Genomic DNA, 15,796 nt, shown 5'->3' with positions numbered 1-15,796 from the left:
AGGACCCAGGACAAATTCATTAAATACAGGATATGTGTTATAGCTGGTGGCAAGCCTATTCCTGATGTGTCCCATGCACCTACTGTTGTGCCTGACATCCAGTAAGTGCTCATTGAACATTTTTTTTTTTTTGAGACACAGTCTCGCTCTGTTGCCCAGGACGGAGTGCAATGGCACGATCTCAGCTCACTACAACCTCTGCCACCCGGGTTCAAGCGATTCTCCTTCCTCAGCCTCCCAAGTAGCTGTGATTATAGGCACATACCACCATGTCCAGCTAATTTTTGTATTTTTAGTAGAGATGGGGTTTCACCATGTTGGTCAGGCTGGTCTGAAACGCCTGACCTCGTGATCCGCCCACTTTGGCCTCCCAAAGTGCTGGGATTACAGGTGTGAGCCACCGTGCTTGGCTCAACATTTGTTAGAGTGATAAATGTGAATGTGACAGCACACATTCCCTATTCATTTTTACCTTTCTGGCAATCTTTTAAAATATAGTCCTTACCTGTTCCTCCAAGCTGTTAATGCATGTTTTCAAGTTTGAGAATCACCTTTTGTAAACTAAGCCCTGAATGTGTCCAAAGTTGCCGAATGTGTCCAAAGTTGCCGAATGTGTCCAAAGTTGCCACAGGCTCCAGTTCATTCTTTGACGCCTCAGATCTCTGTCTCTTGCTCCAACTCCACTGAGATTTTAACTTTTTTTGTCCTGTTACAGATATAATTCTCTAGAACAATTTCCAACTCCTTGTTTGAATAACTGCATAATCATCATTCATAGCTTTGGCAGTATACATTTCACAAGGGTTTTTAAGAGATAACTTCAACTCCTTATGCAAATACTGTTGATGCAATTTTAGGTGAAATGATAAAATCACTTTCCAAGAAAGATGTAAGATCATGGACACCCAAACCTTTATCTCAGGGTAAGATGCTCTCTTTGCACATATGTTTTCACTGTTTGAAGGGCACATAATTTCCTGGCAGGAAATGCAATTTTCATACTTGGCTCTTCTGTTTTAATAGATTTCTGATTCTTGAAATAAATGGGCAGCTGTGGTGACGAGCCCCTAGAGTCCCTGCTACTTGGGAGGCTGAATCCAGGAGATTCCTTGAGCTGAGGAGTTCAAACGCAGCCTAGGCCATGTTATATAACAAGACCACCTCGTACCCCACCTCTTAAATAAATAAATAGAAAACATCACATATATAAATAAGTATATGAATAAAAATGTTGCTTGCCATGTTTGGAACACAATGACTGATTATTCAGAAAGGGAACGTAAACCAAAAATAAAATTCTAAGTCCCCCAGCTAACTGATAGACCTTCCCCTCAGCCAAGGGCATTTCAAAATTAACCTGAAAAACTAATTCAGGCCATGATGGGAAGGAGGTTGGACATGCGTTATTCTTATTTTTCAGACAGAGTCTTGCTCTGTCACCCAGGCTAGAGTGCAGTGGCACGATCTTGGCTTACTGTATCCTCTGCTTCCTGAGTTCAAGCACTTCTCCTGCCTCAGCCTCCCAAGTAGCTGGGATTACAGGTGCATGCCATCACACCAGGCTGATCCCAAACTCCTGACTTCAAGTGATCCACCACCTTGGCCTCCCAAAGTGCTGGGATTACATGTGTGAGCCACTGTGCTGCGCCAGACATTCCATATTATACCCTCCTCTGGCTGGAATTCAGGCACAGCTGACCAGCATTAACATTAAAACAGAAATCTTAAGATCTCTCTGTGGACTTTTTGTAGTAGTAAGACACCAAATTCCAGTCTGATTCTAGTTTTGCATCACATGACAGATAGGAGGCCCTGAAAGAAAAGAGCTGGAGGTGCCTGGAGGAGCCTTGAGAAATGCAGTTCTAGGGCTCCTAAGTAGGTGGGGGCTTTGCTGACTCTTAAATGGCAAGTATCCAGATTCAGAGGCCCTGAAAGAAATCAAAGTATTTCACCCCAAAATATATTTATTTGAAATATTTTGAAAAGGCCTTACAAAGCTGTTCCTTGTGGGGAAAATCTACATTCTGTAGAAAATCTTCTTTCCAGCTTTTTTCTGTGTCCCAGGAGAGAATTAACAAGTCTGGCACCTTTTTAAGTCTAATAAAAACTCTGAGGCCTTATCCGTAAGGCCTTATGATATGGCTACCTGGAGGCTTCCTCTGCATGATATAACCTTGGTCTTCACAACCCCTTATCTTAACCCAGACAATTATTTCTAATGATTCCAGGTGTTTAGATAAAAGCTCTTTCAACCCACCTGACCTGGAAAGTCCAGCTCCCCACCTTCCAGTTGTTCCGCCTTTCCAGAGGGATCCAATGTATATTTTACATGTATTGATTGATGTCTTATGTCGTCCTAAACTGTTAAAACCAAGCAGCTGTAGATGGGCCACCTTGGGCACATGTTCTCAGGATGTCCTGGAGCTGTGCCATGGGCCATTAGCCAGTTATTATTTGGCTCAGAATAAAGCTCTTCAAATATTTTACAAAGTCCCACCCATTTCGTCGACAGAAAGATATACCTCCTTCAACTCGCCATCACATCTTGTGTGGGTCTTTCTTGTTCCAACAGAGCACACCAAAGATCAAAAAACAGTCTCCAGAGCTTCAGTATGTGTGTACTTGACAAGCGCAAAAGAGCTGACCGCCGTGAATGGAGGACCAGTTCATTACGATCAGCCATGTCCCCTCTGATGTTCTTCCTTTGGAAACTTGCTGTGCCTCATAGAATCTGAAACGACAGTGAAATATTTCTCAGACTTGTTCTAGATTACCTTCTGGGGAAATCTGGATACTTGCCGTTTAAGAGTCAGCAAAGCCCCCCCTACGTACTTAAGAGCCCCGGAACTGCATTTCTCAAGGCTCCTCCAGGAGCTCCCAGCTTTTTTCCGTTAAGGTCAGCGCGCCCTGCATTATGAGGCCGGGCAGGCAGCAGCGTAGGAACTACATTGCCCAGAAGACACTGCGGGCGGCACAGTGAGTGTAGCCAATGAAGATCTAGCAGAGAGACCACCAGTGATGTCTCAATAGTGTGGGCGGGACTTCCGGCGGCGCCGTTCGGGTTCTGTTAGCTTGGCATCGTTGAGATCTGTTCGCTGATTTGTGGTGTGCCAGAGGTCTGGGTCGGGAGTGAGGTGGCAGAGCGGAAAAACGCGAGAAGCGGCGTTCCTTCTACACAGTGGCCAGAGTGAGGATCGGCTGAGTAGGCTGCAGGCGCTGCTGCCTCCACCAGCGTCCAGGTGACCGCCGTTCCCACCTGGCTCTTCGCTGGCTGGACAGGAGGCGGCCGCGCCGGTGAACCTGACCGAGGTGCGTGCCGCGTCCCAGGCCGCCCGCCCAACCTCCCCTCCCCCAGTGCTTTAGTCCCAAGGAGGGGCCCTGCAGGTTAGGCTGTTGTGTCTCAAAGAGAGGGGCTGGGACTGCGGTGCGATGAGGCGGGGGAGCTCGTCAGAGACCGACAGATCTGGGATTTGGGGGCGCTGCAGAACTGGCGGCCCTGGGGAGCCCCATCGTCTTTGTTTCCAGGGAGCAGAGGGTGAGGCGCAGTCTCCCCTGGAAGGGCAGTGGAGCCACAGAAAGCCATAGAGGGCTGTGCAGGGAGGACGGATGGAAGGGTCACGCCCAGAATTCGAAGTTAACGTTGGGGAAAACAGGATGTTGAACGGGGGCAGGGGGACCGCCGGGGAGATCCCTTGAGTTATTTTAGGGCTGGGCCAGAGGGGTTGCAGTAGAGAGGAGAAGGGATGAGATTCTGGTTGGATCTGAGAGATAGAGTCAACAGGATTTCCTGCTGCATCAAACATAGCTGTGAAGGGTATATTCCATGGGTTTTGTTTTGGCCTGAAAAGCTGAAAGAATGGAATTAGAGAGATCAGCTTAAGGAGCAGGTTTCAGACAGAAGATGCTGGTTTGAATTTTGGGCGACATCACATGGGTAGGTGGACCTAAGTTCCAAAGGTCAGGGAAGGCCTAGGGCTTGAAATGAGTTAAAAGTTGTGCATCTGAGGAGAGTTGGCCTTTGGATCAGATTGAGAAGGAAGAATCATAACGCTGTTTTTTCATATGGGCTGAGGGAGGGGAAGGCTCAGATTTGGAGGAAAGACCATGATAGGGAGGGTATCTGTGATACTCCCTGCAGAAGGAAGCAGATATGGGCTAAGAGTTTGGTCTGTTTCTTTTGAAAAACAGGCCTGGATGGATAAGGAGTTGCCCTGAAATGTACAGACTGAGGCATGAGGTATTGTAGTCACTCCACTCTCTAACTCAGCCAGCCCCGAGGGCCACTCTTTGGGGAACAAGATAAGGCCATGGAGCAACTGGGTCCAAAACTGGGCAGGGCTTTCTCACAACCTCCATGACAGTTAAGGGCCTCTAGCAAGCTCCCTTTATAGCATTAAATGGCAGGCGGACCTGTTTGCTCAATGGAGGAGTAATTGATTGCCTGCTCAGCTCCATCCTACAACTCATTAACTTAGGAATGTAAAAACATGTAATTGATTTAAACGCTAATAAACTATATCAATCTTAAATAACCAAGCAGGTCAGAATCTAGTTTAAAGACAGTTTATTCACGTTCAAATGTTGATGATAGCCATCTGGCAGCATAGATTCAAGTTGTCCTGAATATACACTTTAATTAGCAGCAGTTACAAGTTTTTTGGTGTTTTTTTTTGTTGTTGTTGTTTTTTTTTTTAGAAAAGCAGTTTCTGAGTTGCTTACCAATAACATATTAAAATAACATACATTTTTATTGGCTATACATTGTTCTATACGTTATAGATTACAGAAACATGAAGATAATAGGTGAGACAGCTAGTCAGGAACAAAATGCCTTTAAACAGTTGTCCTCAGGCATAGGTTCAGGGGTGTGACTGACATCTCATATTCTTGTCTCTGAGCCTCATACATTTTGTGTAGGTGAGACAGCTCTGGGCTTTTTTTTTTTTTTTTTTAAATTCTCAGCCAATATACTAAATGTGTACATATAGGTCATTGGAAATAAATGTAATCAATAATTTAAATATATTAAAATATTTATTAATTGTTAGAAGGTTAATTTACCTGTAACTCTGCTTATAGTACAAAGCTTTATATATATCACATTTCCTTAAAACATTAAGGAGTGGGGAAAAATACTCAAATTTTCATAACCCTTCTATCTCATTTGTGCTAAAGTCATGTACAAAACCATTAATCCTATAGAAATTGCTTATACATAGTTTGCATTACTTATGCTTCTTGTCAATATGAGCCCTATGAAATGGGAACCCTTTTAATCTCCATTTTACACATAAGGACACTGAGGCTTAGGGAAGGTTAGTCCTTGTCCAAAGATACAGAGCTGCTAAGAGGCAGCACTGAACTCAGGACTTGCTGTAGCTTCAAATCACTTTGCTCCAGTACAGGGCAAACGTGGTTGTACAGCCTAGCCTGTAGGGTGCTGCAATACTGTGCTGTTATTCATGGCTTGCCTCTTCTTACAGGGTCCATGGCAGTGGCAGCAATGCATGAGGACCCTGCACAGGTAAGTCAAGGGTTTCTCAGGCTCTCTCCCCCAGCCCCTCACCACTTATCACTCTGATATTTTAAGCTTGCTGATATAGGGAAAGGTGGTGTCCTGAAACTTCATGTTTTTCCCTTCCTTGGGTCTGAAGACTGTAGTTCCACCACAACCAGGGGTCAGAACTCAGTCCCTGGTTATACAAAGTGGTCCTAGTTCCAAGAACTGATGGTATAAGATGGGGCAGGGCATCCAGGCACAGGATATAGGATATTCAAATGCTTACTGGGAAGTCTTAGCTGGGATGTTTAGTGAACTGAAAATTCATGTTCTATCTGGTTGTGATAGAGAGTATGGCAGCAGGGTAGGAGGTTGGGGCGTGCAGGGATCAGGGATGGCATGGCAGTCTAAGGTTCTGGCCTTTCATCTGAGGGTGGTAGTAGCTAGGGAAGGTTCGAAGGGAAAAAAAGAGATGACCTGACTCAGATTTTAGTGGCTCCCTCTGCCTGCAGAATGGAAGACCATGTGAGGGTGAGGGTGGAGCCAGGGATACCTGGTTGATTGGCCTGCAACAGTCCAGGTGGAGGTTGTTGGTGACTGAAGGAGAGTGGCAGTGGTGGAAGTGGGAGCAGTGGGTGGCTTGTGTATGTGTTTGATCTAGAACTGCCTGTATTTTATAATAGAGAGAGCAAGGAAGCTTGGGAGCTGAGATGGGAAGAGGGGGTCAGGAATGGCCCCATAGTTTTGGCCTCGTTTGGAAGGATGAATGTTCCAGCAACTAAGATGTAAGTTCTGTAGTAGGGGGAGTGTTTATATAGTAGAGCATATGAGGAACCAAGTTTTGGCCAAGTCAAAAATGTTCCAGTACAGACAGAGTGGATCACACCTGTAATCCCAGCACTTTGGGAAGCAGAGGTGGGAAAATAGCTGGAGGTGAGCCTGGGCAACATAGGGAGACCCTGTCTCTACAAATAATAATAAATAGCTGGGTGTGGTGGCGTCTGCCTGTGGTCTCAGCTAATCGGCCTGCTGGGGCAGGAGGGTCTCCTGAGCCTGGGAGGTAAAGGCTGCAATGAGCCATGATTGTGTCCCTGCACTCCAGCCTGGGCAACAAAGTAAGACCCTGTCTCCAAAAAACCAAGCTGAAACAAAAAATACATTAAAAATGTTTCAGAGACTCTGAGTGGAGGTGCCAGCCTGGCAGTTGTGCACACAGGACTGGAGTTCAGTGTAGGTGTGCAGGATGGAGACATTCACTACATGACAGATGAACTGCTGTGAAACTGGGTCAGACTTACAAATCAGTGGTGTTAGTGGGAAGGAAGGAGAAGGAACACACTGAGGACTGCGTCTCTGCATTGGGCACCTGGATGGTGTTGGTGGGTGTCACAAAGAGAGATGAGAGAGTGGATCGACTGAGGGTGTGTTATGCTGGGGGCGACCTGTGGAGTATAAGAAGGGCTTTTGAGAGGAGAGTGGTCATGAGAAGGATGGTGAGACATCTCCACAAACTTGCCAGGGTTTTGTAGTGAGTCTTGGTTGGACCTGGGTAGTTTTCATGTTAACTTTAGGGGAAGATGGGATCATGAAGGGCCTTGCTAGTCCTGGGGTGGGGATAGCATTGAGGAGGTCAGTGTGTCTGGACTTTGGATTAGGATTAGGGGAATAGAGAAGGTTATGACTGCTTATGGGACATCATGTACAGTGCAAAAGGGAGAGACAGCCAAGATCTGTAACTCGGAGGAGGTATACAAGAACTGTGAGGTTGTTTGTCACTTGCGTTTGGGGGACTGAGGTTAAAGCAGGAGACAGGACTGGGAGGGAGACCTTCAGAACAGGGCTTGGTGCTGCCCCAGGCACTAGGGAACATTACATTCTGGGCAGCCCAGGGGCAAATATGGTTCTGGTTGCATTTGTCATGCATTGCAGGACTCCATGTACAGAGTGTCATGTTGGTAGACCATGGAAATGCTCCTGGTTGGGCCAAGGTTGCTGTTAGTATTGCAAGAGTGGAGGAGTTAGATACATGAGGTAGGTACTGTCCAAAGTGAGACCTGAAGATGAGGGGAGTGTGAATGGATGGTCCTAGCCCTGGCAATGAGCATATGAGGGAGAAGGCTGAGTCTTAGTTCGGGTGTCTAGGAGGCAAGATCTGGAGAACCAAGGAAAACAGGGTGATAAAAGAAGGTAGATCTGGCCAGGCATGGTGGCTCATACCTGTAATCCCAGCGCTTTGGGATCATGAGGTCAGGAGTTTGAGAGCAGCTGACCAACATGGTGTATTTTTGGTTTCTACTAAAAATACAAAAATTAGCCGGTCATAGTGGTGGGCACCGGTAATCCCAGCTACTCAGGAGGCTGAGGCAGGAGAATTGCTTGAACCCAGGAGGCAGAGGTTGCAGTGAGCTGAGATTGCATTACTGCATTCCAGTCTCGACAACAGAGCAAGACTCCATCTCAAGAAACAAAAAGAAGGTAGGGCCGCCTGTGCTAGGCTTTGATGATGATGCTTGTGCTTCTTCCCCACCCATCTTTGTGCTGTGCCAGACTCAGCGATCAGCAGCAGTGGGGGCAAGAGCAGGTGTCGATGCTACCAGGATGTGGTGTCTCTTCCTCCTTGGGAAGTGGGTGGAGGCTAAGCAGGGGATGGATGTGTGTGGATGTTGGGGAAGCACTGAAGATTCTGAAGACCCGTGTATCAGTGATTGGCCCACTGGATTTTAATTTTTGGGAAAGAGTGAGTGATGACAGAGAGGCTAATGGCATTGAAATAATTTTTGTTACTTTCATTTCTTTAGTGCTGGAGTAGTGCCATGCTGCACCAGGCCACAGGAAATAGTAGATTTGGTCAGGAGGGAGATGCACGATTAAAGGGAAAGTGTACGTCAGAGACTGTATTGGGGTTTTGGTAGGAAAGGCATGCAGGGCGGGATAAGGAGCTTAAAACTCCATGGTTTGCATAAGTCTGGCAGCCTTAGGGCTTAGAGATTATCTGTTACTGTGTGGTGACTTGTGTTGATTAGGACAGAAGAAAAGATCATGTATGAGCATTATTAGATAGGCATTTCAGCATATGGGATCTGGATTGCAAGGTAAAAACATTGACTGTTAGTGTGGCCCTCTAATTCTTAGATTTCAAGTAGATAAATACAGATCTAAGGAAACACAAAATAAGAAGTTGCTCATGGACTGAAGTGTCATAATTTTGGCAGGATTGTATGGTCTTTGAGGATGTGGCCATATATTTCTCCCAGGAAGAATGGGGGATCCTTAATGATGCTCAGAAACACCTGCACAGCAATGTGATGTTGGAGAACTTTGCGCTTTTGTCATCAGTAGGTAAGGGCTTCATACCTACTCTGGTGTCTTGTGCTGGGTGCTGTTTTTTTACTCTTTTCCATGACAACTCTGTCTTTCTCACACCAGATTGCGGGTGCTATGTCCTCTCCTGGTTTCCTGGCAAATGTGATGGGGCAGCCAGTGCTAGGTTGTGTATACTGTACCACCTTTCTTTAAGCAGTCCCAGCGTCTGTTGCTCTGCAACTGAACAAGATAAGGCTCAGAAGTCAGAAATCTTCAGGTTTCTTTAAGATATCCTCATGGCTTTTCCTGTCCCTGGTTTGATTACACTGTCCAAATGCATGAAACCTCTGCCCAAGGGTTTCCCTGTTTCCCTTTTCGGCATACTGGGAAACACTGTCTGTACTAGAAATTTCAGGCACCTACCTGGTCACCACTTGTGAGGATTGTGAAGTTATTCTACAGGACTCTCTAGTGGATATTCTGGTAATTTTAGAATGCAGCATGCCCTGGGTTTATTGCTCCATGTACATGTCGTCCCCTCCCTTTCCTTGCCTCTCCCCTAACTTGACTTGTGCCACAGCTAGATAGTTGCTCACCTTGAGCAAGGGGGAGGTCCCTGGGTGCCTGACAGAGTGGATAGTCCTCTATTAATGGCAAGAGACACTCAGAAGGACTTGGCCCTGGCGGGCGAAAGCTGGGAAACGATATGGTATCAGGGCTGGGTTCAAATCACATTGAGAACTTATCTTGTGACCACTATTGTTTGATGCAGGGCCACTGGCCACCCTTCACTCTTCCTTTCCATCCCTGTTGTTATTTTTACTCTGACTTCCAACCCCTGGCTCCCACTTCTGACCCCTCCTCTCCAGCCTTTCCTTCTCCACCACTCTCTTCCATTCTCCCTTTGCAGTGCGGTCTAATGTATGACCTGTACTTTAGGTGTTATGAGGTTTGTATGTGTCTTTCAGTAGTTCTTGTACACTTGCTCTCATGCAATTAGATCTCTCTGGATCTGGACACAACAGTCATGGCCTGTTGAAAGCCATTTGTAGAGGAGTCAGTTGGAGACTCCACCTGCCCTCCCTGCATGGTACTTCTCCTGTGTGTCCTTACCACCAGGGTTCCCCCATTACACACACTTGACAGGCCCACCTCTGAACAGTGGGCTTTCCTCTCACTGACCTTATTTCCTTGCCTGTGACCAATGCTGTGCCCTCATTTGTGGGTGTGCCTCACAGACATTTGTTATGGGGCTGCCTTCTCCCCCCAGAGTTAACACACACTTCACCAGTATTTCTGTTCTTACAGGTTGTTGGCATGGAGCCAAGGATAAGGAGGCACCTTCCAAGCAATGTGTTTCTGTAAGAGTGTTACAGGTCACAACTCCAAAGCCAGCTTTATCCACCCTGGAGGCCCAGCCCTGCAAGACATGTAGCACACTTCTGAAGGACATTCTGCACCTGGCTGAGCACAATGGAACACACCCTGAGCAAGGGCTGTACACGTGTGCAGCAGAGCATTACCTGCACCAAAAGGAGCAGATTAGAGAGGAGCTCACTAGAAGTGATGAGTGGAGGCCTTCATTTGTGAACAACAGTGTTCACATGGCAGAGAGGAACTTCACCTGCACACAGAGTGGCAAGGATTTTACTGCCAGTTCAGACCCTCTCCAGCAACAGATCTTAAACAGTGGGTGGAAGCTGTACAGGGATACCCAGGATGGGGAAGCCTTTCAACATGAACAGAATGATTACAACTCCAGCCAAGGTGGGAAAGACTTTTGCCACCAACATAAGCTGTTTGAGCACCAAAAAACCCATACTGGGAAGAGGCCTTATGAGTCCAGTGAACGTGGGGAATTGTTTAGGTACAATTCCAACCTTATTAAGTATCAACAAAATCATGCTAGAGATAGGCCTTATGAATGCACTGAATATGGAAAGACCATTATTAGAAAGTCCAACCTAGTTCAGCACCAGAAAATTCATATTGAAGGCTTTCTTTCAAAAAGGGCTGACCCTCTTGAACATCAGGAGATTTGTAGTAAACCAACACCTTATGAATGCACCCAATGTGGGAAAGCTTTCCTTACAGGGGCTCATCTGGTTGGTCACCAGAAAATCCATACTGGAGAACAGCCCTATGAATGCAACAAGTGTGGGAAATTTTTTATGTATAACTCTACACTCATTAGACATCAGAAAGTTCACAATGGGGAAAGGCATTATGAGTGTAGTGAATGTGAGAAATTGTTTATGGACAGCTTCACACTCAGTAGTCATCAGAGAGTTCATACTGGAGAAGGGCCTTTTGAATGCAGCATATGTGGAAAATTCTTTAGTCACTACACCACACTCAATATGCATCAAAGAATTCATACTGGCAAAAGGCCTTATAATTGTAGCGAATATGGAAAAGGCTTTAGCCTCAAACTTGTTGTTCAGCACCTGAAAATTCACACTGGAGAAAGGCCTTATGAGTGCACTGAATGTGGGAAAGCCTTTGTTAGAAAGTCCCACCTAGTTCGGCACCAGAAAATCCACACTGAAGCATTTTCAAAAAGATCTGATATTCAACACAAGAAGATCAACATCAGGCCAAGGCCTTATGCGTGTAGTGAATGTGGGAAGGCCTTCCTTACACAGGCTCATCTAGATGGTCACCAGAAAATCCATACTGGAGAATGCCCTTATGAATGCAATGAATGTGGGAAATTGTTTATGGACAACTATAAACTTATTATTCATCAGAGAATTCACACTGGAGAAAAGCCTTATAAATGTAGCAAATGTGGAAAATTCTTTAGATATCGCTGTACACTGAGTAGACATCAGAAAATTCACACTGGAGAAAGACCTTATGAGTGCAATGAATGCGGGAAATTCTTTATGGACAACTACAAACTTATTATTCATCAGAGAATTCACACTGGAGAAAAGCCTTATAAATGCAGCAAATGTGGAAAATTCTTTAGATATAACTGTACACTGAGTAGACATCAGAAAATTCACACTGGAGAAAGACCTTATGAGTGCAGTGAATGTGGGAAATTCTTAAGGGATAGCTACAAACTCATTATTCATCAGAGAGTTCACACTGGAGAAAAGCCTTATGAATGCAGCAACTGTGGGAAGTTCCTTGGATACCGTTCTACATTAATTAAACATTATAAAGTTTGCACTGGGGAGAAGCCTCATGAGTGCAGTAAATGTGGGGAATTGTTTAGGACCAAATCAAGCCTTATTACACATCAGCAATCTCACACTGGAGAAAGTCCTTTTAAGTTAAGGGAATGTGGGAAAGACTTCAGCAGCAAATGTAATACTGGTCAGCACCAAAAAAATCACAATGGAGAAAGGTTTTATGAGTGTGGTGAATGCAACAAAGTGTTTAAATACAACTCCAGCCTCATTAAACATCAGAGAATTCACAGTGGAGAAAGGCCTTAGTGCAATGAATGCAGGAAAGTCTTTAACCAAAACTGTCACTTCATTAAGCACCAAAAAGTTCATATCAGATAAAGAACCTATTAATATATATAAATTTAATGTTGAGAGTTTAGACAAATCTGCAAGGATTTCCTGCTGGGAACTACGTTAAGAACATTTGTAATTGTGGCAAAATACAGGTAACTTAAAATCTACCATCTCAACCCATATTTAAATGTACTGTTCAGTAGTGTTAAGTCATTCACATTGTTGTCAATTAATATCCAGAAGTTTTCTCAACTTAAACTAAAACATTAAACCCTTTAACCAGGGATCCACAACCCCCAGGCTGCAGATTGGTACCAACTCCAGACTGCCCCGGTTGCAGACTGTTAGGAACCAGGCCAGCATTACCACCTGAGCTCTACCTCCTGTCAGATCAGTAGCAGCATTAGATTTTCATAGGAGTACAAACCCTATTGTGAACTGTGCATGTGAGGGGTTTAGGTTGTGTGCTCCTTATGAGAATCGAATGCCTGATAGGATCTGAGTTGGAACAGTTTTATCCTGAAACTATCCTCCCCCTCCTCTGTCCCTGCTGGTCTGTGGAAAAGTTGGCTTCCATGAAACCAGTTTCTGGTGCCACAAAGGTTGGGGACCGCTGCTTTAAACCACTCTTCATTCCCTACTCCACCCACCCCCTGACAACCACTCCTGTATCAATTTTACTACTGTAAATACTTCGTATGAGAAAACTTAAGTTTTAGACTTCTGTGACTTATTTTGTGGCTTGTTTCCCTTAATGTCTTCAGGGTTTATCCATGTTGTAGCATAACTTATAATTTTCATCTTTTTTAAAGGCTGAATGAAATCCCATTGTAGTCATGCATTGCTTAACAAGAGGAGTATTTTCTGAATAATTCATCTTAAGGGATTTTGTCATTGTGTGAACTAAGAGTGTACTTACACAAACCTAGAGGGTACAGCCTATTACGCACCTAGTCTGTATGATATGGCCCATTGCTCCTAGGCTGCAAACCTTAACAGCATGTTACTGTATTGATTATTGTTCCCTGATTGAAACACATCAGGGAGTGAGTCGTGAGTGAATGTAAAGCTCTCGGACATTACTGTACCCTGTTGTAGACTTTATAAACATTGTACACTGAGGCTACTCCAAATTAATTTTTTCTTTAGTTATAAATTAACCTGGCCGGGTGCGGTGGCTCACACCTGTAATCCAAGCACTTTGGAGGCCAAGGCGGGTGGATTACCTGAGGTCGGGAGTTCAAGACCAGCCTGACCAACATGGTGAAACCCCCTCTATTAAAAAAAAAATTAAAAAATAAAAAAAAAATTAGTAATGAATTAATCTTAGCCTACCGTAACTTTTTTACTTCATAAATTTTGCAATTTTATTTATTTATTTATTTTTTCTTTTTTAGTTCTGAGAAATTAACCTGTACTGTAAACTTTGCAATTTTAAACTTTTTCACTCTCATAATAACACTTATCTTAAAACACAAACACATACAGCCTGTATAGAAATACTCCTTTATATTCTTTTATAAGCTTTTTCTATTTAATTTTTTTAACTTCTTAATTTTTTTTTAAACTAAGATACACATTAGTCGAGGCCTACACCAGGTCAGGATCATTAATAACACTGTCTTTCACCTCCACATCTTGTCCCACTAGAAGGTTTTCAGGGTCAATAACATGGCCTTGTTATCTCCTATAATAGCAATGTATTCTGGAATATTTTCTGAAGCCTGCCTCAGGCTATTTATTAATTTTTATTTTTATTTTTTTTAGCCAGAGTCTTGCTCTGTTGCCCAGGCTGGAGTGCAGTGGCACAATCTTGGCTTACTGCAACCTCTGCCTCCTGGGTTCAAGCAATTCTCCTGCCTCAACCTCCCAGATAGTTGGGATTACAGGCGCCCGCCACCACGTCCAGCTAATTTTTGTATTTTTAGTGGATTCAGGGTTTCTCCATGTTGGTCAGGCTGGTCTTGAATTCCTGACCTCTGTGATCTGCCTGCCCTGGCCTCCCAAAGTGCTGGGATTACAGGTATGAGTCACAGCTCCTAGCCATCTCACGCCATTCTTACTATTTTTTTTAGAGACCAGGTGTATCACCCAGCCTGGAGTTCAGTGGCATAGCCACAGCTTACTGCAGCCTTAACGTCTTTACCTCAAGCTATCCTGCCTCCAGCCTCCTGAATAGCTGGAACTACAGAAGTGCCACCATACTCAACTAATTTTTTTTTTTTTAGTAGAGATGGGGTCTTGCTATGTTGCCCAGACTGGTCTTGAACACCTGGCCTCCGGCTGTCTGCCTTGGCCTCCCAAAGTGCTAGGATTACAGGCATTAGCCACCATGCCTGTCCATACAGTTAACTTTATATATATACATATACATATATAGAGAGTGAACACTCTAGTGACAAAAAGTATAGTAAATATATAAACTAGTAGCAGTCATTTATTACCAAGTATTTTGTACTGCACATAATTTTATGTGCTATCTTTTTATATGACTGACAGCCCAGTAGGTTTGTTTGCACCAGTGTCACCACACACACTTAAGTAATGGCATTGAGTTAGTGGCTATGATGTCACTTTGTGATAGGAGTTTTTTTAGCTCTGTTATAATATGGGATTACTATTATACACGTGGTCCATGGTAAACAGAAATGTGTGGCACATGACTGTGGTATACATATATGCCACTTTTTCTGTATTCTTTGATCAGTGCACATTTAAGTTACTTCCACTCATCTGCTGTTAATGCTGCTGTGATCATGAATATTCAAATACCTCCTGAGGCCATGCTTTAAATTCTTTCTGGGCATATACCCAGAAGTGGAAATGGTGCTTCCTGTTAATTCTGTTTTAACTTTTGGGGGGAACTATTTTCCGTAGCAGCTGTATCATTTTACATTCCCACCAGTGCAGGGGTTCTAGTTTTTCACATTATTGCCAACACTTTGTTTTTTGTTTTTTTCAGTTTTGTTGTTGTTGTTGTTGTTTGAGACGGAGACTCACTTGTTGCTAGGCTGGAGTGCAGTGGCACAATCTCGGCTCACTGCAACCTCCGCCTCCCAGGTTCAAGTGGTTCTCCTGCCTCAGACTCCGAAGTAGCTGGGACTATAGGTACGTGTCACCACGTCCGGCTAATTTTTTGTATTTTTAGTAGAGACGGGGTTTCACTGTGTTAGCCAGGGTGGTCTTGATCTCCTGACCTAATGATCCACCTAATGTATTGGAATTACAGGCATGAGCTACCACATCCAGCCCACTTTGTTTTTTAAATCATAGCTATACTAATGGGTGTAGATGTTATTTTATTATGGTTTTTTGGTTTGCATTTCAGTATTGATGTTTAGCATCTTTTCATTTGCTTGTTGACTAATTGTATATTTTTTTTGGAGAAATGTCTATTTAATGTTTTTGCTTATTAAAAAAACATTTTTGTAAATTGGCAGATAAGATTGTATGCTTTCATTGTATACAACATGATGTGAAGTATATATACTCTGTTGAGTGGTTAACATGTATGTAT

At 44.1% G+C, this 15,796-nt stretch overlaps 1 protein-coding gene across 5 annotated transcripts; it reads left to right on the top strand.

Moving 5' to 3' along the window:
* The first annotated feature begins 3,045 nt into the window (after nt 1-3,045).
* Nucleotides 3,046-13,003, top strand: ZNF749 (zinc finger protein 749). 5 transcript variants are annotated; one of them, XM_032263219.1, is made up of 5 exons: nt 3,248-3,309; nt 5,484-5,524; nt 8,713-8,839; nt 10,112-12,176; nt 12,258-13,003. In XM_032263219.1, exons 2-5 carry the CDS (start codon nt 5,489-5,491, stop codon nt 12,322-12,324), a joined length of 2,295 nt encoding a protein of 764 aa, XP_032119110.1. In that variant the 5' UTR covers nt 3,248-3,309; nt 5,484-5,488; the 3' UTR covers nt 12,325-13,003. The 5 variants fall into 5 exon arrangements, with proteins under 5 accessions (XP_032119109.1, XP_032119113.1, XP_032119111.1 ...); XM_032263218.1 differs by lacking the exon at nt 3,248-3,309 and adding an exon at nt 3,046-3,134 and having other exon boundaries at nt 10,112-13,003; XM_032263217.1 differs by having other exon boundaries at nt 10,112-13,003.
* Nucleotides 13,004-15,796: the final 2,793 nt, after the last annotated feature.

This window comes from Sapajus apella, unplaced genomic scaffold (assembly GCF_009761245.1).
Source record: "Sapajus apella isolate SASKATOON/1434 unplaced genomic scaffold, GSC_monkey_1.0 scaffold135, whole genome shotgun sequence".
Taxonomy (NCBI): Eukaryota; Metazoa; Chordata; class Mammalia; order Primates; family Cebidae; genus Sapajus; species Sapajus apella.
This window is presented reverse-complemented; position numbering and strand designations above follow the sequence as displayed.

Bases quoted from the DNA above. Each gene is read 5' to 3' on its own strand.
- ZNF749 (XM_032263218.1), top strand. From the start codon at position 5,489: ATGGCAGTGGCAGCAATGCATGAGGACCCTGCACAG. The intron at 5,525-8,712 runs GTAAGTCAAGGG...TAATTTTGGCAG, and splicing joins TGCATGAGGACCCTGCACAG to GATTGTATGGTCTTTGAGGA. The intron at 8,840-10,111 runs GTAAGGGCTTCA...CTGTTCTTACAG, and splicing joins TGCGCTTTTGTCATCAGTAG to GTTGTTGGCATGGAGCCAAG.